General features: G+C 39.9%; 1 protein-coding gene across 9 annotated transcripts in view; it reads right to left on the bottom strand.

Moving 5' to 3' along the window:
- Frmpd4 (FERM and PDZ domain containing 4) overlaps positions 1 to 25,641 on the bottom strand; it is a 922,813-nt gene that overhangs the window by 134,792 nt on the left and 762,380 nt on the right. For all 9 annotated transcript variants that reach the window (XM_051141492.1, XM_051141490.1, XM_051141499.1 and 6 more), the window contains one exon: positions 2,063 to 2,223. In XM_051141492.1, the coding sequence (XP_050997449.1) occupies positions 2,063 to 2,223 (161 nt within the window). The remainder of the gene's footprint in view (positions 1 to 2,062; positions 2,224 to 25,641) is intronic.

Raw genomic sequence — 25,641 nt, 5'->3', positions numbered from 1 at the left:
ACTCAGCTGTATTTGTGGCACTTGACTCAAGCAGGCTATGTCAAAAGAATTGAAAATTAAAACTTTACTCAACTTGAAAAATCTATATCACTTCACTAGTCAACTTCTGTTTCCCATCATGGTCTGACTAAAAGGCCACTTGAGAATTCAGTAGCAATAATTGAGAAGTTATAGGAGGATCTCTGTGTACCTCCCCATAGCTTCTTAAATTAGATGCTGTGAAAATCCCCAGAACATGGATAACAGAAAAGCTACATCCAATAAAACAGTAGGGCCTGAACGTGGATATTACAATGTTTAATAAGGACCAGAGACAAGACTCAAATTTGGGTAGAATCATGGCAGAATCTGTGCTTGCTCTTTTTTTTTTTTTTTAAGATTTTTTTAAATTAATTTATTCTTGTTACATCTCAATGTTTATCCCATCCCTTGTATCCTCCCATTCCTCCCCCCCCCATTTTCCCATTATTCCCCTCCCCTATGACTGTTCCTGAGGGGGATTACGTCCCCCTCTTAAATGACACTTTTAAAGTTTTTTGTGAATATGTATAGTGTGTATATATGTATTGTAGGTATGTGTGCATGTGTATGTTTTTGTATACATGTGGAAGTCAGAGGTTGATGCCTAGTGCTTTCTTCATCATTGTCTACCTGACTCTATAAGACAGGGTCACTCACTGAACACGTCTGCATATCCATTAGCTGGCCAATGAGCCCTTGGCATCCACTCCATTACTACTGCACAGCTAGAGTTATAGATTGTGCCACCATGCTTTGCTTTACATGCAAGCTTTCAAATGGCTATCGGGGAATCTGAACTCAGCTCCTCTTGCTTGTGTGGAATGTATTTTACTCACTGAGCCGTTTCCCTAGCCCCCAGAATCTGTCTTACTATATATAGGGCTTTGATATTGAGTTCTGTTACTGATTTGCAAAATCTTCAGAGCAATGACAGAGGAGATAAGTGCTCTTTGTTCATTATGATAAAGACGTAAATGTACATAATAAATGAATAACTGAAAGCACTTGTTCCTGGAAGAGTAAAGTCAGCCTACTGGGTTGAAAGTGTATCTTCACATGAGTAACTGAGGTATAGTCTACTGTCATATTGTAGAATTTAAGAGATGTGACACATTCCAGTTAGCATCTGTTGAGAATAAATAGATCATTCGAATAATTGTTTCTTCTCCCACTTGTGGATTGTTAGGATGATTAAGGCCTGGCTTAGCTGATCACATCTGATTCAAATTATAGATTGGGCTGGGCTAGACTGAGTTTTAAGCTTCAGGCTAGCTGGCTGCTGCCCCAGGAGTTTATCCCGGAGTTGGGGCTGAAGAAATAGCAGCCTTTCTGGGAAAACATCCCTTCTTACAGCCATGACAGAGTTCAACTATACACATGCATCCCAACCTATTGCTTTGAGCATATTTACCAACTTGTTATAGGCCAAAGTTATTTACTTGACCCGTGCCAACAACAATGGGGCACAGAAATTGCCTGTCTCTAGTGTGAAGGAAAGGATGTGTATACTTCTAAAAACCGTTCAAGTGCCCCATGACTAAAGTATACTATAACCTGAATACTATACTATGTTTTCCATCAGGTACTTATATACATTGCACTGTCTGCCTATCATTGTTTGCATTTCTCCATCCAGAAATGGTACCACAATTAACAGTGATATTATCACTGTTTTCCTTGGCCCAAGGATTATGATGGATTTGGCAGTTCAAAATCAGGCATGGAGATGTAGGACTATAATCTCAGCATGTGTGGGGCTGAGTTAGTAACACTGCCATGAGCTTTAGGCTAGGTGGGGTTACAGGTACCAAGTGAACAGGGCAACATAGCAAAACTCTGTCTTCAAAATACCCCAATACATATGTACAGGCATACATACATAAATATGGAAAGTAAAGCCCATTTTAATGGATCATTTCTCTCTTTTTTGGCAAACTATTAGGGGATAGGAACGTGTTACTTAGTCTCCATAGCACTCTTGTTCTGACCAGGTGTGGCAGGTAGTCTTATGAAAGACCAAAGAATGAGGTTGGATCCTTACCTGGTGTCACTGAGCGAACAACCACTGGCTTTTCACTCCCTGCCACGAAACCGAAGCCCAGCACGGGGTCTCTCCTCATCTCCACTTTCCGTGGAGCTGGGGGAATGATTTGGCAGCTGTCAAACCGAGGGTCATCAAATGGGATTGCCTGTGTCATGTGACTGTAGAAAAAATACAGACAAGAGAAAAAGAGACATCAATGTGGGGTTTGTTAAGCGTTGGCCTTGAAATCATGTGCTTTCTAGTTGGAAGCCTATTGTCCCTGGTAGAGAGTAGGAAAGATCTAGAGAGACTCATGGTCATCTTTCATAGTCTATATATTGCTCCTTGGGAATTCTGTAATACCCAAGTTAGGGCTTTGCAGTGACTAGTCATCCAATGTAGAATGCTTGTCTTACAGAAGGAATCACCCTTTCCTCTGTTAAATTTCCATTCACATATTACCAGCATATAAAAGGCCCCCTTGGAACACTATTTTAATATGGTTTTTCTGGTTCCCCCATATCACTAAACCTCTTTACCCTTTTCTGTTCTCTCTCCACCATGGCACTACTTACCTACATTTGTACTACAGAGGACATCTGTTTTAATAGTTGTTTTTACTGCTTTGCTCTCCATGACAAAATGTACGATATTTAAGGAAAAAAAAAATACTTAGTCATCCTGTGTGTAGAGCTGGGGGTGGAATCTGGGACCTCATGCATGCTAGGCAGCTGCTGTGCCATTGAGCTACAGACCTAGTCTTCTAAACTTAATTATATTCATTGATATATCTCAGGTACCTAGAACTGTGTCTGGCCCACAGCAGGGAGGAAAAGTTATTTCTTTGTAAAACATAGCACTGACCTAGGCCCTCTGCACATATGTTACAGTTGTGTTAGAATGATGTTCTCCTGAGACCCCTAACAATGGGAGCATGAGCTGTCTCTGACTCTGTTGCCTGCCTTTGGGACACTTTCCTCCAACTGGGTTGCCCTGTCCAGCGTTAATATGAGAGGGGTGCCTCTAGTTTTACTGCAACTTGATATACCATGTTTGATGGGTATCCCTGGGAGGTCTGCCTCTTTTGGAGAGGTTGGAATTGGGAAAAAGGAGAGGCCTAGGGTGGGGGGAGGTGTGGGGGGAAGTGGGAGGAGAGGTGGGATAGGAAACTACAATTGGGATGTAATAAATAAATGAAATGATTCAATATTGAAAAAGATTATCATGTTATCATTATTCAAGAAAGCTTCTTTTGAGGAAGAGTCTTAGTGGAGTGCTAACAATCTCCTTCAAGAAATGTTAGTTCAGATGACTTAAATAATTGACGACTTAAGTGATTGACATGAGCTTAATTCAACTAATGTTATTTTACATTCATTGAATTATTCCCTCGCTTGCTTGTGTATGTGTGTGTGTGTGTGTGTGTGTGTGTGTGTGTGTATGTGTGTGTGTGTATGTGTGTTTGTGTATGTGTGTGTATGTGTGTGTGTGTATGTGTGTGTGTGTATGTGTGTGTGTGTGTGTGTGTATGTGTGTGTGTGTGTGTGTGTATGTGTACATCATACTATATATACTATACACGTGGAGGTCAGAAGACAACTTGCAAGAGTTGGTTTTCTCTTCCTAACATGTGGGTCCTGGGATTGAACTCAGGTTGTCAAGCTTGGTAGCAAGTACCTTTATCCACTGAGCCATCTCCCCAGCTATCAATTCAACTTAAAATATTCTTTTTTAATTAGCAAAGGAACATCATTTTAAAATACCTTGGATACTGCTGTTCTATACACTGTCTGGACAATATACTGTCCAAGTGTAATAAAGAAAGCCAGGGAAGGAGGAAGCATGATGTTTTTCAGGGCAATTAATAAGAGCTAGGGAAGATCAGCAAAAGCCCTCTGGGATCTGCCCCTTAAATATATTTCAGTGCTAGGAAAATGCAATTTTAAAACCCCCTTTAAACAGAATGTAACTGCTTGAGACATGGAACACTAGGAGAAAGAGAATAAAATGTGTTGCAGGCTTTATGCTAAGGGCTCATCTGTTATGTGATCTAACTCTTGAAGACCTTACTGTGATGGAAGCTATTTGACCTTCTTCACAAGCTCTTTTCAAACGCAATGACAGGAAAAGAACTGAATACAGGAAAGAGGCCATGACAGTGTGTGCTGGAGACAAGAGGAAAAGAGGGCACAAAATGATTTGGTTGGTATCTCTTATAGTAGCCATTGGCAATTAAATTAGAATATTTTAAATGTGTGAAGCATTATTAGCCTTTTTCTAGGAAACAATAAAATAACAGTATTTAAAGTTTTAATTCATCATTCAGCTAGTCTCATATTATTATAATTTAATAGCATAGCAGTTATTTAACATTCCATACTACCATATGTTAGTTTGCTTAATTCTTCAAGACAACTTTGTAATAAACTATTTTATTCATTTAGTAAACTTATTAAATGCCCACTGGGTTCTCCATTGTAGGAATACAAAAGGAAAGAAAGCAGACAAAAATAAAATGTTTTCACAAGGTTATGGTTAATGATGAGAGAATCTACAAGAAGAGGGTGGGCAGACAGCTGATGAGTGAGGGTGCTGCAAAACATTTTACCAGGGGCCACTGTAACATCTGGAGGAGGTGCACTCAGGACACAGGAAACATGAAGCACAACTGTCTGGAAGGGCAATATGCCTCATGGGAAGAAAACATGCCTAGCAACATCTAGAGGTCAGTGAGAGGTAGGCTGCAGGTTTGAATCAGTGATTGGTGTAGTAAAGGAACGATGGTAGAGATCCTACAGAGATGGCTCAGATGCATGTGTCTACTTGGTCTTTTGCTCTCACTCAACCAGGAAGCCAATAGAAAGGTTGAATGTTAACAATGTATTCTGCTACTGTGTTGACAGCAGAAAGGAGAGCCCATGAGACAAGAGCACTCATGACCCATGGTATCCCTTCTGACAGATTGTAATGGCTCACACTGGGGTGAGTATGGCAGAGATGGCAGGGATTTGGGGGCTTTTAATGCTGTTGGAAGCTATTCTGATGGATCAAGGGTGAGCTTTTTACTCTGGAACTTTGCTCCTGCACATACCTTCTCTTCACAGAAATGGAACATGTGTACATGTCCTGATGCACCTACACTATGGGAGACATGTCTCATTTCTGTTTGCTCAGGAGACTGGTGCTTAGTTCTAAGATACACACACACACACACACACACACACACACACACACACACACACACACACACACACACCCAGCATGGTTGTTTGTAGTAAGACTTTGAAGCCAGATGCCTTGGCTTTGGGTTCTAATCCTTCTGAGTCCCAGCCATATGATTTGCTTCCTTACTTCATGCATCATTTTGAAAACAATGACAGTAATTATAACAATCTCATAAAAGAGTTGTGCAAAGCAAACAAGAAATGTAAAGCACTTAAAAATGTTGGGCATATAGTAAGTGCTCAGAAAATAATAGTTTCCATTTTTATCTCTAAAGATCATTGGGAATGAATTTCAGACATGATGAAAGCATTTGATTGTAAAATCTGAAAACCAACTATACTGGCTACTTTCATGTCATTTTGCAAGAGAAAACCTGAATTGAGAAAATACCCCCATCAGACTAGTCTGTGGGAAAACCTGTGATCTATCTTCTTGATTGATGATTGATGTTGGAGGGTCCATCTTACTGTGGGTAGTGTCACCCATTGTCCAGTGGTCCTGGGTGATATGGAAAGCAAGTCTGTGCAAGCCAAGTGGAACAAGTCAGGAAGAAGCACTCTTTCCATCAGTTTCTGCCTTTAGATTTATGCCCTGCTTGAGTTCCTGTCATAATTTCCATAGGTGATAAAATGTGACCTGAAAGTGTATGATAAAATAAAATCTTTCCTCCTAAGTTGATTTTGATCATGGTGTCTTATCACAGGAATAGAAACACTAGCTAAGACATCAACCTACCATTTCAAACATTTGCTGCCTAACTCTGAGTGAAATGCCTCATCAGTCCTAGGCAAACTCTAAGGCCTTCAATTAAAAACATTCAGATAAAATGCAATGGCAAAATTAAAACAAATAGGAATTAAAATACCCAAGGCAATACTATACAAGGGACACAGACAAATAAAGAAGATACAGTAAACATTCCTTGGTGTATCTCTTGGTCACTATGTACCATGGAGTACAGAGATGGGAGGGAGCCAGGGTGATGGGAACTATGACAAGTGCTCATTTTTTCTTTGAATAAGAGCCTCAGTTTCTTAGATACTGTTTTCCTTTGTGTCAGCAGTATCTTATGTGGAGTCATCTTGCTCCACTGCTGTTTCCCACCTAACCTGATTACAAACCCAATCAAATGAATATTTTCTGGTTGCTGCTAGTTTTAGGATTTGGTATTTAAGAAAGATTTTTGATCCACTTTGTTTTGCTTGTACAGTGAGGAAAAGCTGTTGATAGTATTACCATTTTCTTGTTCATCAGGTTATATTTTCAGATTAATGATCTATAAGTTATCAGTCTCTAATTTTCAGTAGACAGATCTGCACTAAGATATTCCCATACCATGAAATGTCAATCTGATCTTAGTAGTAAAGCAAAAGATGGGGGAACCTGAAATTGAGAGATTTTTTGTGAGGATGGTTGTGAGTTTTTATAAGGAACTAAAACCCATATCTTTTCACCTCTTGAACATGCTTCAGTAAATTTTAGTGCTGAGACTAGAAGAATACAAGGATGCACTACATAAACCTTCAACTCTGCCCTGATGTCCTCCAGAAAATACATACAAGTAAATCAGGAATCTATGGCTTGAAATAGGGGCTAATAACTGAGGTGGAAAATATGCCCTGTCAGGACCAACTGAACAGTCTTGCTGTTTCTTGGGGATTTCATTTCTAAAGAGACTGTGGGACTTCTGCAGCTTGATTCCCCATGACAAAAAGAAAGGAGTTTCGTTTGAATGCTTGGAGCCTTAATGCCCCAGCAACAATAAAAGGATCATAAAAGAACATTGCGTTGATTGGAAGAAAACTCATAGTCTTTTCTTGGACTTGATACATTTATTAGAGTCAGCAAGATCCTCTTGTTGAAAACGTGCTGACATGGAAGATTATAGAAGGAAGAACCAAATTTAGAACTTCACCTTTGTTATGAACATTAAGGTATCTGACCAGGCACATGATGGCAGGTTGGTCACCTGAGAGGTTAAGACTTGAACCAAAATGGATATAAATAGGCATCTGTGCCTGAGTTTAACCAGAGAAGGTGACTTTAGTACCAAAAAAGTTCAGTAATGACTTCAGTAGAGCACCATTCACCAGCATTTGTATCCTGTTCCTGTCTCTGTTGTGGGAGCACTGGCCTGTGAGGGAGACCAACTTCATCTTATGTCACTCTCCAGGATGTGACTTGTCCACTAGATGCCACCTTTCTTTCCATTGCTTTCAATGGCACTTAGTGCAATTTTTCTATCCCTTGACTTTAATATCCCTTTGCCCAAAGAATGTCACATGGATGAACCCAGGTCTGACAATTGAAAATCCTTTGTATGTTTGGGCAGGTATCCTTGCTATTCTGTCTCCATAATGAAAAGCACTAGCGAGCTTCTGTATCTCCAGAATGAACACATAGAAAACAAATCAAAGTCTAAGCCTCCATGAAAAACCAGGGGTAGAAGAGCTGTCTAGCTCCTAGGCTAGATTAGTCACCTGAATGACGGATACTAAGTAATGATTATGTTCTGACACTATATTGGGGGGGTTTATGCATAAAAACTCACTCATATAATCTTAAAGCCAGTGTTTTAAATAACATTTAAAAGAAGTCTATGAAATGGATTGATCAAGAAATTATCATAATGAGTGAGTTCACCCAGAAGCAAAAAGAGACAAACGGTATACACTCACTTATATCAAAACACTAGTCCAAGGGATACGTACCATGAAAATCTTTACTTACCAAGAAAGTGGGTCAGAGGAGAGGACATCCTATTGAGACTTTAGGCGAGAGTAGCATGGAAGAATGGGGAAATAGTAGGACCCACAGGGTCCTGGAAACCTACAAGAAGAACTTTATGACAGGCAGATCTGGATCCTGGCGTCCTCCTCAAACTAAGGCACCAGCCAAGGAGAATATAGGCAGTAAGCTTCGAACCCCTACCAAGACCTAGCTGACGAACAGGATATTCTCCACCATTGAGTGGAGAGTGAGATCTGACTCTCACACGAACCCTGGTGCCCCTTTTCTGACCATGTCCCCTGGATGGGGAGACCTGGTGGCACTCAGAGGAAGGATAGCAAGTTACCAAGAAGAGACTTGGTATTCTAAGAGCTTATATAGGGGGAGGAGGTCTCCCTCAATCACAGACATAGGGGAGGGGAGAAGGGGAGAAGTGCGAGGGAGGGAAGAATGGGAGGAAACAGGGTAAGGGCTAACAATCGAGATGTAATATGAATAAATTAATAAAATTAATTAAAAAATTTGAACATCAAAAAAAAAAAATAAAAGAAGTCTATGGACCATCCTCCACATCTTTCACACACACACACACACACACACACACACACACACACACACACACACACATATATTTGTCGGCAACCACAGAAGTAGCCAGTGCTTTCAATGACATTCAAAAGGAGTCTATGAGCCCTTTCTTCACATCTTTCACAAGTAAATATATTGTAGTCGGCAACCACAGAAGGGAATCTATCCCTTGACTGTCCCTAAAGTCTATTCATTGGGAACTTTCAATATCCCTGATAGGCTTTAGGTAGTCTGTGAAGGGCTGAATATGGAAGCTTTCACTAAAAGCACTAATCTAAACAAACAACAGTTCTTCAGTACTTGGGGTGGGGTGCAAATTGGAAGGGAGAAAGCAAGCAAAGCATGGGTTGTTAAACTTGACAGATTACACCAGAAAAATCACGAGGGAGAGAAGATTCTAGGACAAGGTCTCCATCAAGTCAACCTTAGGGTAATGTTGTGGTAAAATAATACAATGAAAGCATTTTGTTTGCTATTTTTCCTCATTGAGATTTCTCTCTGTCAGGTCTGAAACAGAACACACATACATTTCAGTTTCTGACTTGACGGAGATGTTTCGCTAGGGCTCAAAGCAAAAGTTGGTTGTAGACCACTCTTGCCTTGCTTTTCCCCAACCCCTGACATTATGAACTATTTGGTTGAAGTGAAGTAGCAGAAACATAGAACAACCCTTTTGGTGCTTTGCCTAGGAAGGCAGCAATCCCACAGACTGAGTGTAAAGAAAGGGTGAAATTCAAGGGACCACACAGGTTATCACAGGAGTGGGCAATGGAAAATGAAGACATAGAGGTTTACTAGGCAGAAGATTCTCATGCATTTTGAATATTCATCATGATTATACCTGAATGGCAAGCCCATAAGCAGTCAAGGCAATGATAATATGTACATGTACCAGGTTAGAAACAAGAGACCCTATATGAGAGAAAGGAGAAATCACAAATTAGAAAAAAATATGACTACATGAGCATCCTGTGAAGGGATATGCTAGGAGGGTCAGGAATTCCTGCTAGTAAACATCCTAAACTACTCTGTATCTAGATATAATGCTTGTTGCTGTTTGCCCAAAGGTAAGGGGCTGCAACTACTGGGGCACTTCCATTTTCATGTCCTTAAGATCCACCGCTCTTACTGTGTACATGTCTCTATACTCAACTTCTCAGTTCTGAGCAAGTCTGGGAAAGTCTCAGTCCTTGGGAATCAAAGGCACCAACCCAAATCTCTCCGCTGGAGATGAATTAAATTTTTTTGAGCAGAAATTGCACGTAATGGGTTTTCACTGCACATAACAGTGTGTCTCATGCGTTTTACCTTCATGAACATGCATCTTGTGGGTTCACACGAACTTAACCTTTACTAATCAATTCCACAGGCCACTGTCAGTCAATTCCCACAATGTGTCAGGAGCATTTAAGGATTCAAAGCTGTTTCGTCAAGCTTAGAGACTTACACAGTCCTTAAAAGACAAGAGATTCCAGCATGATTAACCTTAAAATCACAAAGAAAAGACTTCTGTTGGAAAAATTTCAGAAGGCTTTAGAATAAGCAGGTCTTCTCTGCAATGGGGTAGACTAAATATGAAAAGTCCAGTTCATTTCAAAATAATTTATAGATTTAATGCTGCCCACTAAGGAAATGTGAACAGCCCCTTTTAAAGAATTCACTAAAACAAACTCTAAATTTTATATGGTATCATAAAAGAACACCAAGTGAGGGAAAAATGTTCTCTGTAGTCTGATATAAAATGACAATTCTTAGAATGGTATGATACTAGCCAAACAGAGAAAAGAATGTAGCCAAGGGAACTGAGAAGATGGCTCCAAAGATAAAGTACTTGCTATGCAAGCAGGATGACCTTGGATCCCAAAAATGCACATCAGAAAATTGTTCAATGGGGCTAGAAAGACTGCTCAGCAGTTAAGAGGGCTTACTGCTTTTATAGAGGACCTGAGTTTGGTTCTCAGCACCTACATTAGATGTCTCACAACTACCTGTACCTCCAACTCTGGGGAATCCATAACTCTTTTTTGGTCTCTGTAGGAACTATGCGCATGCACAACACACACACACACACACACACACACACACACACACTTAAAATTGAAAACAAAATATTATATCCTAGCATATTGCTACACTTCTTTAATCTCAGCACTCAGGAGCCAGTGGCAGGTAGATCTCTGTGAGTTTGAGGCAAGCTTGGTTTACATAGTGAGTTCCAGAACAGCCAGAGCTACATAGTGAGACTCTGTCTCAAAAAACAAGCAAGAAAAGCTTACAAAAACTCTCCAGCTGTATGTGATGGCCCACATTTGTAGTCCTAGTGCTTGGGAAGCAGCTACAGGAGGCTCACTGGGGCTGAGCCTATGTGTTGAAGTCCAGGTCTGTGAATGAATCTATTTAGAAAGATGGATGGCATCTGAGAAGCAGTGCCTGAGGTTGAACTCTGGCTCCTGCACACACATATGCATGCTACAATACCCTACAAAAATAGTGCAGCTATGAGTATTGACTACAGCAACATGAAGCCTCCAGGGTAAATTTAGAGATGGTCACTGTTGAAAGAATTCAGTAAAACTTGCAGTAGCAGAGATGGCTAAGGGAGCTCATGTGCCAACAATGTAGTTGCTTTTGGAGCAAACCAGTAAAGTGGCTAGGGAAATTTATTGTCCTCCTATAGAGGTTGTTGGCTCCCAGCTTACAACATACTTACAGAGTGGTCTTCTTACAATAAAGAGGTATTTTAATGATGAGTGAGAAAGTAATTTTATTTTTTCACATACACTTGGATTGTGCTAAGCATGTAGGGAAGCAGATGTTTGGATGTAACAGTTGTCTAATTGTTTTATTGAAAATTATGCAAATATGAAGAGATAGAAGCTGCAGTCTTCGAAAGCTTGGTAATGGATTTTTCTAACCTGCTTAAAAATCTTCCAAGTGATGCATTTCAGTGGATTGTGAAGGCATTTTTTAAATATAGGAAAAGGCAGCAGTTTCCACTTGGTTTGTGAGAACAGTTGATGGGCACCAAAGAAGCTTCCAGTTGGATACAAACAAAATCCTTTGCATAGATGAGAAGGAAAACCAGCCACTGAGTAAGCAAACCAGCACCACCCTTTGTCCACTTCTCCCTTAGTAGTTTTTTGTGGCTCCTTTTCTTTTTCCAATGATTTGATTCAACTCGAATAAAGAATTAAGCTGCCCTCACAAGAACTTCCACTTTTTATGCAGTGAAGTGATGAAGCAAGAGATTAAAAAAATCATCTCCAGTCATTTTGATGTTATTTAAGACATTAAATGATTTAATGCAAGACTGATACCAAAATGATTTTAAGTGATTAAAATGTCTAGCTCACATTTCTTTTTTTTTTTTTTTTTGGTTTTGGTTTTTCAAGACAGGGTTTCTCTGTGTAGCCTTGGCCATCCTGGACTCACTTTGTAGACCAGGCTGGCCTCGAACTCACAGCGATCCGCCTGCCTCTGCCTCCCGAGTGCTGGGATTAAAGGCGTGCGCCACCACGCCCGGCCTAGCTCACATTTCTTTTACCTTGCTTGGTTTGTTTTGTTGTTCTTGTTTCTTGGGAGGCTGGGGCCCCCAAGGCCCAGACTGTCCTCACATTTAATAGCTCTCCACCTCATCCTCTCCATTGTTGACATAACAGGTCCATGCTACCACCTTAAACTCATTTTATTTTTTTTGGAGTCATATATGCAATTTATTTTTGAGGTGAAAATATGGCTAAAATGATATACACACAATAAATTTTCTGATCAGATGAGGTGTTAAAAGTTATTCATTTCATCTTTAAAATACCTCATTTCAATACATTTTAAGCATATGCTTTAGAATCCTCAATATATTCATGGCATTACTTATGTATGTAACTAATATAAATGGGCTGGAGAGATGTGTCTGTGGTTAAGAGTACTGGATAGTCTTCTAGAGGACCCAGGTTCAACTCTCAGCACATAGATGGTGGCTCCTAACTATTTCTAACTCTATTTCTAGAGGATCCACTGCCTTCATCAGACCTCCATAGGCACAAGGCACACATGTGATACAAAAACAAACATGCAGGCAGGCATGTAGAAAATAACAATTAAAAAAAAAGAAAATAACAATTATATACATAATTAAATTTTTTATATATAATATATAATTGTTATATATATAACAGTAACTAAAATTTTAAATTAATATATATTTGTAGTTGTATGTGCTCAAAATATATTTTACTAATAAGGGTATAAAAGCTAATTAGATGGAGATTTGGTTCTGCACACTCCAGAGTGTTCCTGACTTATGGTGTAAGCCCTAAGGGTGGTTTACATATTCAGGGATGGGCAGAGTCATCTATCTTACAGAGATCACTACAGCTCTCCAAAAGCCCAGCTTTCACATTCGAATTCCGTGGTATTTTTAGGAACTTTAAAAATGAGGGTAGAATCTTGATGGGAAATGCTGCATTTCCAGGGCTTATCTAATGCTGTCCCAGCAAGTAAAATGAAATAGAATGGCCCAAGGTTGGAGTGGTGAAGGGACAGACAGACTGATAGTTCTTACACATGCTCTTTGCTCTGGGCTCCAACAGATTAAGCCCTTTGGGGGTTAAAAATTGCAATCACCCCAAACATTTCTAAAGTGTCAACATCTGTTGCTCACAGAGCATGAAGTGCTGCATGGCTGGACAGACTTTTTCTTCTTGATTGATTAGCTTTCTCTCTCTCTCTCTCTCTCTCTCTCTCTCTCTCTCTCTCTCTCTCTCTCTCTCTCTCTCTCTCTCTCTCTCTCTCTCTCACCTGCAGGAAGATATGGTTTTTGAACAAAAGACTTGATAATAAGGAGCAAAGACTTTCTCAAGCAAAACCTTTAGCCTTGATAATAACGAACAAAGCCTTTCTCAAACCAATTAAAATCATCACTTCAGGTCCAGCAAATTGAGTTTCAGTAATATTTTAGGGCAATAGGCGAGGGAGGGAGGGAGGATTTAAAGCACTGTAGGTTTTCTTCCCATGCAAGGATGTTATATCATATCTCCTATGGTATGCTTGCATTCTTTGAAAAATTATGTAATCATTTTATACTTATGATATTATGGTCCTAGCAAATACAAAGGAAAGGAATATGTGACACAGAGACATGTATCAATTTTGATCAGAGATATTTTTTTTTTTTTTTTTTTTTTTTTTTTTTTTTTTTTTTTTTTTTTTTAAAGTTTCTTACTTACTTAATCTTTATTGCTTTGAGAGGGGGGGTTGCTTGCTTCTATTTTTATTTTTTTTTTTTTTTTTTTTTTTTTTTTATTTATTTATTTATTTATTTATTTATTTATTTATTTTTATTAATTTATTCTTGTTACATCTCAATGTTTATCCCATCCCTTGTATCCTCCCATTCCTCCCCCCCCATTTTCCCATTATTCCCCTCCCCTATGACTGTTCCTGAGGGGGATTACGTCCCCCTATATATTCTCATAGGGTATCAAGTCTCTTCTTGTCTACTTGCTGTCCTTCCTCTGAGTGCCACCAGGTCTCCCCCTCCAGGGGACATGGTCAAATGTGAGGCACCAGAGTATGTGAGAAAGTCGTATCACACTCTCCACTCAACTGTGGAGAATATTCTGACCATTGGCTAGATCTGGGAAGGGGTTTAAAGTTTACCTCCTGTATTGTCCTTGGCTGGTGCCTTAGTTTGAGCGGGACCCCTGGGCCCAAATCTGCCTATCATATTGTTCTACTTGTAGATTTCTAGGACCCTCTGGATCCTTTTATTTTGCTGTTCTCCCATGCGTCTCTCATTTAGAGTCCTAATAGGATGCCTTCCCCTCTGTCCCAGTTTCCTGGTAAGTGAAGGCTTTCGTGGGACATGCCCCTTGGGCTAGTATGCAGATATAAGTGAGTATATACCATTTGATTCTTTCTGCTTCTGGGTTAACTCACTCATTATGATCATTTCTAGCTCAATCCATTTATCCACAAATTTCGGGAATTCCTTGTTTTTAATAGCTGAGTAGTATTCCATAGTGTATATGTACCACAGTTTCTTTATCCACTCTTCTACTGAGGGACACTTAGGCTGTTTCCATGTTCTGGCTATTATGAATAAGGCTGCTATGAACATGGTTGAGCAAATTTTCTTGTTGTGTGCTGGAGCATCTTCTGGGTATATTCCAAGGAGTGGAATAGCTGGGTCTTGAGGAAGCCCTATTCCCATTTTTCTGAGATAGCACCAGATAGATTTCCAAAGTGGCTGTACTAGTTTGCATTCCCACCAGCAATGAAGGAGTGTTCCTCTCTCCCCACATCCTCGCCAGCATGTGGTGTCGCTTGAATTTTTGATCTTAGCCATTCTGATGGGTGTAAGATGGAATCTCAGAGTTGTTTTGATTTGCATTTCCCTGATGACTAAGGAGGTTGAGCATTTCTTTAAGTGTGGAAAAACAAAAAACCCAGAATAGCTAAAACAATCTTGTACAATAAAAGATGCTCCGGAGGAATCTCCATACCTGATCTCAAACTGTACTATAAAGCAATAGTACTTAAAACAGCATGGTACTGGCACAGCAACAGGCTGGTTGATCAGTGGAATCGAATCGAAGACCCAGATATGAATCCACACACATATGGTCACTTGATTTTTGACAAAGAAGCCAAATCCATTCAATGGAAAAAGGATAGCATCTTCAACAAATGGTGCTGGTCTAACTGGAGGTCTATGTGTAAAAAAATGAAACTGGACCCATATTTGTCACCTTGCACAAAACTCAAATCCAAGTGGATTAAAGACCTCAACATAAAACCAGAGACACTAACTCACTTAGAAGAAAAAGTGGGAAAGAGCCTGGAACATATTGGCACAGGAGACAACTTCCTGAACAGAACACCAACGGCCCAGGCCTTAATGTCAACCATTAATAAATGGGACCTCATGAGGCTGAGAAGCTTCTGTAAGGCAGGAGACACTGTCAAGAGAACAAAGCGACAGCCTACAGACTGGGAAAAAATCTTCACCAACCCTACATCTGACAAAGGTCTAATATCCAAAATATATAAAGAACTCAAGAAATTAAACACCACCAAACCGAATAACCCAATTGAGAAATGGGGCTTGGAACTAAACAGAGAATTCTCAACAGAGGAGTATCAAATGGCTGAGATCAGAGATATTTTAAAGAGTCGTCTGGCCATATTTTTTTTATAAACTTCCCATGTTATAATTTTTACAGAATTTTTAAATGATGAACTGACCAAGGGCCCATTTTGATAACTGCAGTAAGTGCTTTTGCAGGAAGTGAAAAGCAGCTGATAAGAAGTCCCAGAATCAAAGGTTTGAGATAATATATCTGTTTGAACATATTTTAATTTTCTTAGCCGGGCATGGTGGCTTATGCTTGTAATCTCAAGACTGGAGAAGGAAGAAGAATTGTTGTGGATTTGGGGCCAGCCTGAGATACAGAGTGTGGCCATTTCAAAAATAAATAAATAGGTAGATAAGTAAAGCTAACATAAACATATGACCTGTTAGCCTTTTCTATCTTAAGAGAATTCTTTCTGGTCCTCATTTAGGGAATTCACTCTTCTTGTATTTGAAGTTAGGTTACTGTTTGACTTCCTTAACTTTTGCTTGTGTTTCCTTTGCTGTAATTCTTGTGTCTGTGAAATTAACTTCACCCGCCACTCAAGATCCATTATCCAGAGCCTTCTGTGTCTCTCTTCCATTAGAGTTTACTCTAAAGTAAAGTTGGCTTTATCTGGCTTCTCATTGTGTTCTGAATTTGGAAAGTCCTATCAGAGAAAACATGGGGTGGGAAGAAAGATTAGGGTATGATGCCTCTTTCCTGAGCTTGCTTTGGTATAGTTGCTCCAACCATTTCCTTTCATTGCTCCTTGAGGCTTCGTGTTGCTAACAGGTCTCAGCTGCATTAATCTTTGGTACCCCAGGGTGACTTATTGGCTTCTTTATTGATGTCAACAATTGTTGTGTTCTTTGTCAAAATGTTGACCCACTCCTCGTGCCTCTCTCTTCCATGAAGCAACTTAGTAGATCCCATGAAGCCAACCCTGCCACCTGCCACTTGCTATCACCCAAGGGGCAGTGTCCTTGCTCTGGCTTCTGACTCTGGCTTACTTTCCTGATTTTCACCCAATAGCAATAAATAGTTTACCATAGAAAGCAGCACAGACATCAACTACTCAACTAACTTGTGTCAAGCATATTTGTATAGACAAAACCATTCATAAAACAAAAAGACACTCACATTCCTATAAAATATGCATCTATTTATGGATGGGGTATTTCCATATATGGACATTAGTTTTTTTTGCTAATGTTTATTTTGTGTGTATTAATGTGTACATTTATGCGTCCACATGATGTCTGTAGATGTGGAGGCCAGAGGTTAATGCTGTTGTGTGTTCTAACATGCTTCCCCTTATTTTTTAAGACAGGGTTTCTCTTTGACCCAGAATTCACTGATTCAGCTAGGCTGGCTGACTTGTGTGCTTCTAGGTTCCACCTCCCTAACCCCCAATCCAGGCCCATCCAGGAAATTCTAGGATTAGGGTTGTGCAACACCACATCCAGCTTTTCACCAGTGTGCTGAGCTTCTGAATTTAGGTCTCTATGTTTGCATGGAAAACATGTTATCTTTTGAGCCATCTCTCCAGTCCAGACACAGGGACCTTTAAAAACACTGAAAACATCGTGTTTCTACATTGGTCACTATGGAATTTGTGTCTGCTTGTCTCATTCAAATGAAAAATATTTCTTTTTTATCTTACTGTATACATTTATGGTGTCCTTCAGACTTGGGACAAACAGCTCCAGATTCTCCCAGCACTTCTCGGTCCCTATCTGCTGCAAGACTTGGCTGGCATATCCTGCCCTCTACCCCGAACTTTCCAGGACAGGGCTTTTCCTTCCCCTTTATGATTTTGTTGTTCTTACTTCTCTCTCTCTCTCTCTCTCTCTCTCTCTCTCTCTCTCTCTCTCTCTCTCTCTCTCTCTCTCTCTCTCTCTCTCTCTCTCATTCTCTCTTCCTCCTTACATGGCAACCAAGAGCTGCTCCCCATGATCCTACATTTATATACTTTATTTTTTCTTTTTAATTTAATTAATTTATAAAGATTACATCTCAATTGTTATCCCATCATTTGTTTCCTCCTGCTACCCCTCCCTCCCACTTTAAACTTATTCCCCTCCCCTAGGTCTATGACCACGGGGGGACCTCCTCCCCCACTATATGGTCATAGGCTATCAAGTCTCATCTTGGTAGCCTGCTTATACTTTAACCTACCTTGCACGAAAGCAATCCAGTGTCTTCATTTTTTTAATCATAGGAAAGGGGAGGAACGTTAGCATATAAGCAGCTTCACAAGCTTACTCCAGGCGGCAGAGCAACCCATGACATCATCTGCCACCTGCCACCACCAGGTGTGTGCCAGACTATGAAGTGTGTCTCCTCCCCCTCTCTTTCTCTGTTCCCCTGTGGCATCCCTCTCTCCCCTCTCATCTTCTATAAATAAATCTTTCCATATTCATATCAGTTGCATGTCATCTTATTTCATATTTAACAATTTCTTTGTATCTCTATCAAACTTTTCTCAATACACTTTTATCTGTAAGTCAGTATTACCCATCTATCACTCTGACTGGACCTACAGCATAGTTTACAAGAGTGAAAATTTCATTACATTTCAGACATGGATGAGCATCACACTTTAGAAAAACTGATACTCTTATTTGAAGGTTTTTGTCTACTATTTTTACTTGACTTTGTAGAAATTAGCTTTTCAAATTATGTTCAAAGCAGTCTCTTTTGCGATAGTGGAGCAAATTTACCATTTCTTCAACAACTGCTTAATGAAAAGCCTTAGTTGTACCCAGTACTTAAGGTGTAGTGGTGATTTAGAAAGACTCATACATTTAGAATGTCATGCAGGGGTCAGCAAGTAAAAGTCCTCAGACCAAGTCAGACCTCGAAGTAAAGATTTATTGGAATACAGCTACTTAGACTTATTTTTGCTTGTCCGCTGCTTTCATGCTAGATTGGAAGAGCTCAGTGGTTGTAGCAAGGACCTTTTAAGTCTTAGAAACCTAAAATATTTACTAACTGAGACTTTATAGGAAAAACGTGACATCCACACTCTGGTAGAAGGACTGAGATGATAAAAATAGACTAAACCTAAAACTACACCATGGATTTTAGGGGATAATAATGCTTGAAAATGTGTTTTGAAATGTAGTTCATGCTGACCTTAAATGTGTCATTCTCCTGCCTCAGCCTCCAGAGTGTTGGGATTTTAGCTTGGGACAATCTCTCCCAGATTTCAGCTTAGTGAGAAAGGTCCATCAGCATAAGAGTGTGGAGGAAGGAAAGTACTTTTCTAACATGTGGGACTGGAGAATTTCCATACAACAATGGAGCCAAGATCTAAACCATGTGAAAAATAGAGAGGAGATAATATCTGCTGGCAGCAAAATTTCCCAAGGGGATGGGATGAATAGAAAACACCTTGAGAGGCACAGCAATAGGCTGGTTGATCAATGGAATTGAATTGAAGACCCAGAAATGAATCTACACACATATGGTCACTTGATTTTTGACAAAGACGCCAAATCTATTCAATGGAAAAAATGATAGCATCTTCAACAAATGGTACTGGTCTAATTGGATGTCTACATGTAGAAAAATGCAATTGGACCCATATTTGTCACCATGCACAAAACTCAAGTCCAAGTGGATTAAAGACCTCAACATAAAACCAGAGACACTAAATTGGTTAGAAGAAAAAGTGGGGAAGAGCATGGAACACATAAGCACAGGAGACAGCTTCCTAAACAGAACACCAACAGCCCAGGCCTTAAGGTCAACAATTAATAAATGGGACCTCATGAGGCTGAGAAGTTTCTCTAAGGCAGAAGACACCATCAACAGAACACAGCTACAGCCTATAGACTGGGAAAAGATCTTCACCAACCCTACATCTGTCAAAGGTCTAATGTCCAAAATATATAAAGAACTCAAGAAATTCAACACCAGCAAACCAAACAACCCAGTTGAGAAATGGGGCTCAGAACTAAACAGAGAATTCTCAGCAGAGGAATATCGAATGGCTGAGAAAACACTTAAAGAAATGCTCAACCTCCTTAGTCATCAGGGAAATGCAAATCAAAACAACTCTGAGATTCCATCTTACACCCATCAGAATGGCTAAGATCAAAAATTCAAGTGGCACCACATGCTGGCAAGGATGTGGAGAAAGAGGAACATTCTTTCATTGCTGGTGGGAATGTAAACTTGTACAACCACTTTAAAAATCTATCTGGCACTTTCTCAGAAAACTAGGAATAGGGCTTCCTCAAGACTCAGCTATTCCACTCCTTGGAATATACCCAGAAGATGCTCCACCACACAACAAGGACATATGTCCAACCATGTTCATAGCAGCCTTAATCATAATAGCCAGAACCTGGAAACAGCCTAAATGTCCCTCAGTTAAAAAATGGATAAAGAAACTGTGGTACACTTACACTATGGAATACTACTCAGCTATTAAAAACAAGAAAATCCCAAAATTTGTGGACAAATGGATGGAATTAGAAATGATCATACTGAGTGAGGTAACCCAGAAGCAGAAAGACTCAAATGGTATATACTCACCTATAATTGGACACTAGCCCAAAAAGCATGTCCCATGAAAGTCTTCACTTACCAGGAGATTGGGATAGATATGAGGACATCCTACTGGGATGCTAGGTAAGAGAAATATAGGAGATAGAGAAATGGAAGGACACAGAGGGTCCTAGAAACCTACAAGAACAACATCATGACGGGTGGATCTGGGCCCAGGGGTGTCTGCTCAAACTATTGCACTAATCAAGGACAATACAAGTAGTAAACATCGAACCCCTACTGTGATCTAGCCAATGGACAGGACATTCTCCACAGTTATGTGGAGAGCAGGGTCTGACTCTGACATGAACTCTGGTACCCCATATTTGACCACCTCCCCTTCGTGGGGAGGCCTGGTGGTACTCAAAGAAAGAATAAGCAGGCTACCAAGATGAGACTTGATAGCCTATGACCATACAGTAGGGGAGGAGGTCCCCCTCGGTCATAGACCTAGGGGAGGGGAATAGGGTGAAAGCGGGAGGAGGGAGGAACAGGAGGATACAGGAGATAACAATTGAGTTGTAATCTGAATAAATTAATTAAATAAAAAAGAAAAAGAAAAAAAACTTGAGAGAATTCTTCTCAGGCGATTTATCATTTATTTATGCATTCATTTCTTTACTCAGAATTTCATCTCCTCTTCCTCCTCCCCTTCCCTTCTCCTCCAATCTTTTACAGTGCTGGGAATGGAATGGAACCCACCTTGAGCATGTTATTCGAGTTCACTACTATCGGAGGTACATCTCTAGCCTCTAGGAAAGGTCAAATGATGATCTAGTTTCTGCTTCTGTGGTTAATAGTGCCATTCAATATTCATTTGCTGCCCTCAAAGAAATTCCAGCCCAGTAGGGGCAGCCAGAGATATCAATACCCAAGTATAACATGTTGGGGGATTAGTTTACGCACTGTGTATTCAAATACTGATTTCTGTACTCAGAGATCTGGTTATTGTCTGGAAGTTGGCATTGTCATTATTATTGAAGTATCTCCTGTCGCAATCTTGTGTAAAAATTGTTCTCCATCACCTCTGGTTAATAAAGAGCTGAACACCTATAGCTAGGCAGGAGGATACAGCAGGACTTCTGATCCAAGTGAGAGGGTCCCAGGTGGAGGCAGAGAGAAGGAGAGTGCCACCTTGAGGGAATAGCCATAAGGACACAGATGAAGCAGAATATGTCAAGACTAAAAGGCAAGTAATGGGCCACATGGCTGGGAAATAGGTCAGCATAGACTAATTAGAATAGCTCAATATCTGCCCAGCTATAGTGCTTGAAGCTTATTAATAAATACAATAGGACTCCTTGTCATTATTTGGGAGCTAGAGTGTGTGGCTTTTAGTAAATGTGTCTCTCTTTTCTTTTGTCTTTAGGTACTTTGTGGGTTCTGACTCTCTCCTTACAATATCTTCATTGGCTCGGCTCAGCTTCTCCTGGCTCAGCTTTCACCAACTGTCTTCTCTTTTTACTCTGCTAGCTCAATTCACTTTCAAATGTCTCTTATTTTCACTCTGCTCAGTCTCCTTTCTTCTTCTCTCTAGTCCTACTCAATCTTCTCTCTTCTTGCATCAGCTGTCTTCTCTGACCCTACTTTTCTGTCTCCTGGAACCCACTTCTGCCTACTAATCTCTTCTCCTCTCTTTCAGATCTCAACCTCTGCTGGCTTTTTATATTCTCTCCTGTTCCCACAAGCCAACCAAAACTGAAGGGCATAGGGCCACTTAAAGGGCCAGGCACATAAAACATTTCATACTACAAGAATAGGCATAGAAGACCCTTAATTTTACAATAACAGGTTAAATGAAGGCTGTATGACTCATGGGGGACAAAGAAAATCAGAAAAGACTTAGAGAAGCACACTGTGAACTACCAGGTAGAGAAGGAAGGAGTGGTATCTCAATCCAAGGGAATAGCGAAAACAGTCATAGAAGGATAATAAAAGTGATATTTAGAGAGCCTAGGAGGCAGAAGAGCATATCTTTTTGTAAGAAAGAACACAGCATCATTAGAAATCTCAGAGAGTGAAAACTACCATTTGATTGGATCCAGTGGATAATGAAATGAGAACAACAATAATAATAAACTGAAATGTGTCTCCACATTATAAGAGACAAAGCTGAAGTATTTCAGAAAGCAAAGCTAATAGAATTCTTTACTATTAACTTAAATGCACATGTTATGTATTATTTACAGTCTGAGTTATTTTTTAGGAATTCAGTTCAAAGCATCACAGGCTTTATGCATAACTTAGACTGACACCTTTTTCACTCATACTTCCACGTTTAGAAACCAAGATGCAGTAAATCAAGGATCTATTAGGGTTTATATAAAGCAACATCCAGAATAGGTTCCATTAATTCATGATCAAATTTATGCTTCGCAGGCTCAATTCTATTTGCCAATATCACTACTAAAAACCATTTCCACAATTAGTCTTTTATCAACAGCTAGTTCATCCACCCAGAGAGATTTTTGCCATCATTATAAATGATGAGTTTGGAGCCTGGGAAATGCTTATTGACTGTCACGCACGAATCTAATTGTAGGATCTAAAAGGGCAAGATGTTTGTCAGTTTTCCTAAAGCTGAAAAATCCCTACAGCTAGGCTGGTAATCAATTATCCTAATTGAGTTCAGTTCAATGTGTTTTTAAGAGATGACTTTTATGTTAATGGCACTCTAATGTGTAGGAGGCAATAATAATCAAGTCATATCTTTGGGTTCGTTGAGATGCTGAGCAGAGCTGCTAGCTCTTAAGCTCATCTCACACCACCAGCTTCAAAGATGCATGATTCAGAAGTGTTGGGGTACCCTAGTGTATGATGCTTCAGCATGCAACATAGTTGAAAATGAAAGACACTGGAAGGGCCTCAACATCATAGTGTCCTTCTGCCTTTCTTTCCTTTCTTCAACTTCCACCTCCAAGTATGTCACAGAAACTGGAATTCATCTTCCCTAAAGCTAACTGTAAAATCTAAAAGTACTACACTAAATTTTGTAGTCTTTCTGAGTAAGAAGTGACTCGAAAGAAATTCTCTGAGGAGTTGGAGTGACAGCTCAGTGGTTGAGAACACTTGTTCCTCTCGGAGAGGCTCAGGATTCAGTTCACAGCACTCACATATTGCTTTACAGCCATGGAATTAGGGACAGATCTAATGACTCTTCTGATTTCCATGACCTCCTGCACTCATGTGGTGCAAACAGCATGCATCCAGGCAAACCAATTATACACATAAATTGAAATTAAATAGCTGTAAGGAAAAGACTAAAGAAAGTCTCTGATCTGTCTAGTCTGACAGTAGAATGTAAGAACTTCATTCTGTAAGGAGTCCTACTCTAACCCTGGTTTAAGAAATGCTCTACAGAAAGACCAAAGAAAATTGGGACATATGCAGCTTGTTGAGTTTCTTCGCTTCATCCATTGCATTATATCACATCCTTTTGCTCAGTCACACTCCTCCAAGGCTGTGTATGCTTCACTAACCTTAGCAAAATGCTAGATCATTCTCAAGTCTTTGGTCCTTCACTTCTGAAGGTTCCTGTTTCACATTAAAAAAAGTAAGAGAGGCAACAATAAAGGCTGCTGTGTTCTGTTTGGTAATCCTCAGGGTCAAGTGTGTTATTTATTCAAGTGTTAGTATAAACTGCGTTCTAGGGGCAACTGTGGAGCACTTCACACTTCACTCTTAAAACTGCTCCTGGAGGATAAACAGCATAATCATATTAGAAAAGTATTCAGCTGTAACCCCAAGCTTGTATTCTTAAGCTTGACAAAAGAGCCATTGGCCTCTTGTCCTTTCATGACACTTGACAAGAAGTCCAGGGTTTTCAAAAGCATGCTCCAAGGGCTGGGAGTCCAGGTCAGTGATGAAGAGACTTTGTATGCATGAGGCAGGCCATGGGTTCTACACACACACACACACACACACGAGAGAGAGAGAGAGAGAACTTGAGCTTGACTTCATCTTAGAAACCTACTGTTTCTTTTTCTAAAGGCAGTATTTATTCGGCTTTCTTAAATGTGAACTTAACCACTACTCCTTCACTTGTGCGTTAAGGTACTTTGGGCATGGGAATGTGACTATCTTAAGAAGGTCATTCACTGCTAGTTCTGAATTTATAAATTAAAAAGAATGACCAAGAGAATTACAAGCACAAGAAAGTGTTTCTTTTTTTCTTGAAAAAGGAGCTGACTATTAATGGTTTTAAAAGGAAAACTTAAGTTAAAGAGGGTTTCTTTTACTTCTGGAATTCTCAGAGGGTTGAGTCTAGCATAATAACAATATAATATATAGCATTTGGAGAACACAGTCTTTTTTTTTTAACTCCCAGTGCTGGGGATGGAACCCTGAGCCTCCTGCATGATAGGTGAGTGCTTTCCCCCTGAGCTCCCCATCAAGCCCTGGGACTCACATTGGGAAGCCCTTTAGAGCTATTGCCAGTAATCAATTTGGAGCAATTGTCTTAGTACATCATTTTTCAAGACAAATCACTTCAGAATTGCATATGTTAGCAGAAAGCCCAATGATTGTTACTATTTTTGTCTTGTTAGTTTCTTCAGTTTGGAAATACACTCCTTTTGTTGGAGAGAAGTAGAAAGCATTATTATTTTATGGCAATGTTCAATGCTGACCAAACAGAATAACCTATATGAGCAGATCTAGAGTTGCGATGATTCCAGGAAAAAGAGGTCATGGCTTGGGAGGTAGGGGATTTTCAATTAACAGAACACCCATAATTAGGAAAGCCCCCAAAGCCTTGTAAATTAAAAAAAAAACGTTATAATGTGTAACTACAGACATGCTCAGAGGGGGGTGAATCAAGAAGATCTCGTTAGAAGGGGAAAAGAGAAGAGTCCACAATCTGCTTGAATCTTCTAGACAAGTCAGAATATGTCCTGTTCAATGCCAATTACAGAACAGAATTAAAAATTTTCATCTACAATTATGAGACAGAATTACTGTTCTGAGCTGTTATTTCCAATTACTGTGACAGAGTTAGTCAAGATAGAATGCCTGAAATGGTTGGAAAGAGCAAGGGGAGCTGGGCAGGACAGGAAGAGGGAAATTCCACTCTTTGTTTAGTTTTCATAAAACCACAGATGTCACAGGCCATGTAAACACACAACTGTGGGGAAAATTTACCCACAGCTCCACTCCATTTACTGTGCCAAATGTTTAAAACCCCTCTTTGCAAAAAGCTGCTGTCATAGCAACATCTCCCTGCAAAGACTACAACACGCTTCACTTGTGAGTTATTAAGTGCTTTCTTGTGATCCCTAGTTTGGCTTTCATTGAATTACTTCCTAAGCATGGTTGGCTGAGGAATGAATTGTCCCTTGTGGGAGAAAAGAGGTCAGCAGTTCAATAAGGAGTTTGCCAGTTTAA

The sequence above is a fragment of the Acomys russatus genome, chromosome X, assembly GCF_903995435.1.
Source record: "Acomys russatus chromosome X, mAcoRus1.1, whole genome shotgun sequence".
Lineage (NCBI taxonomy): Eukaryota > Metazoa > Chordata > Mammalia > Rodentia > Muridae > Acomys > Acomys russatus.
This window is presented reverse-complemented; position numbering and strand designations above follow the sequence as displayed.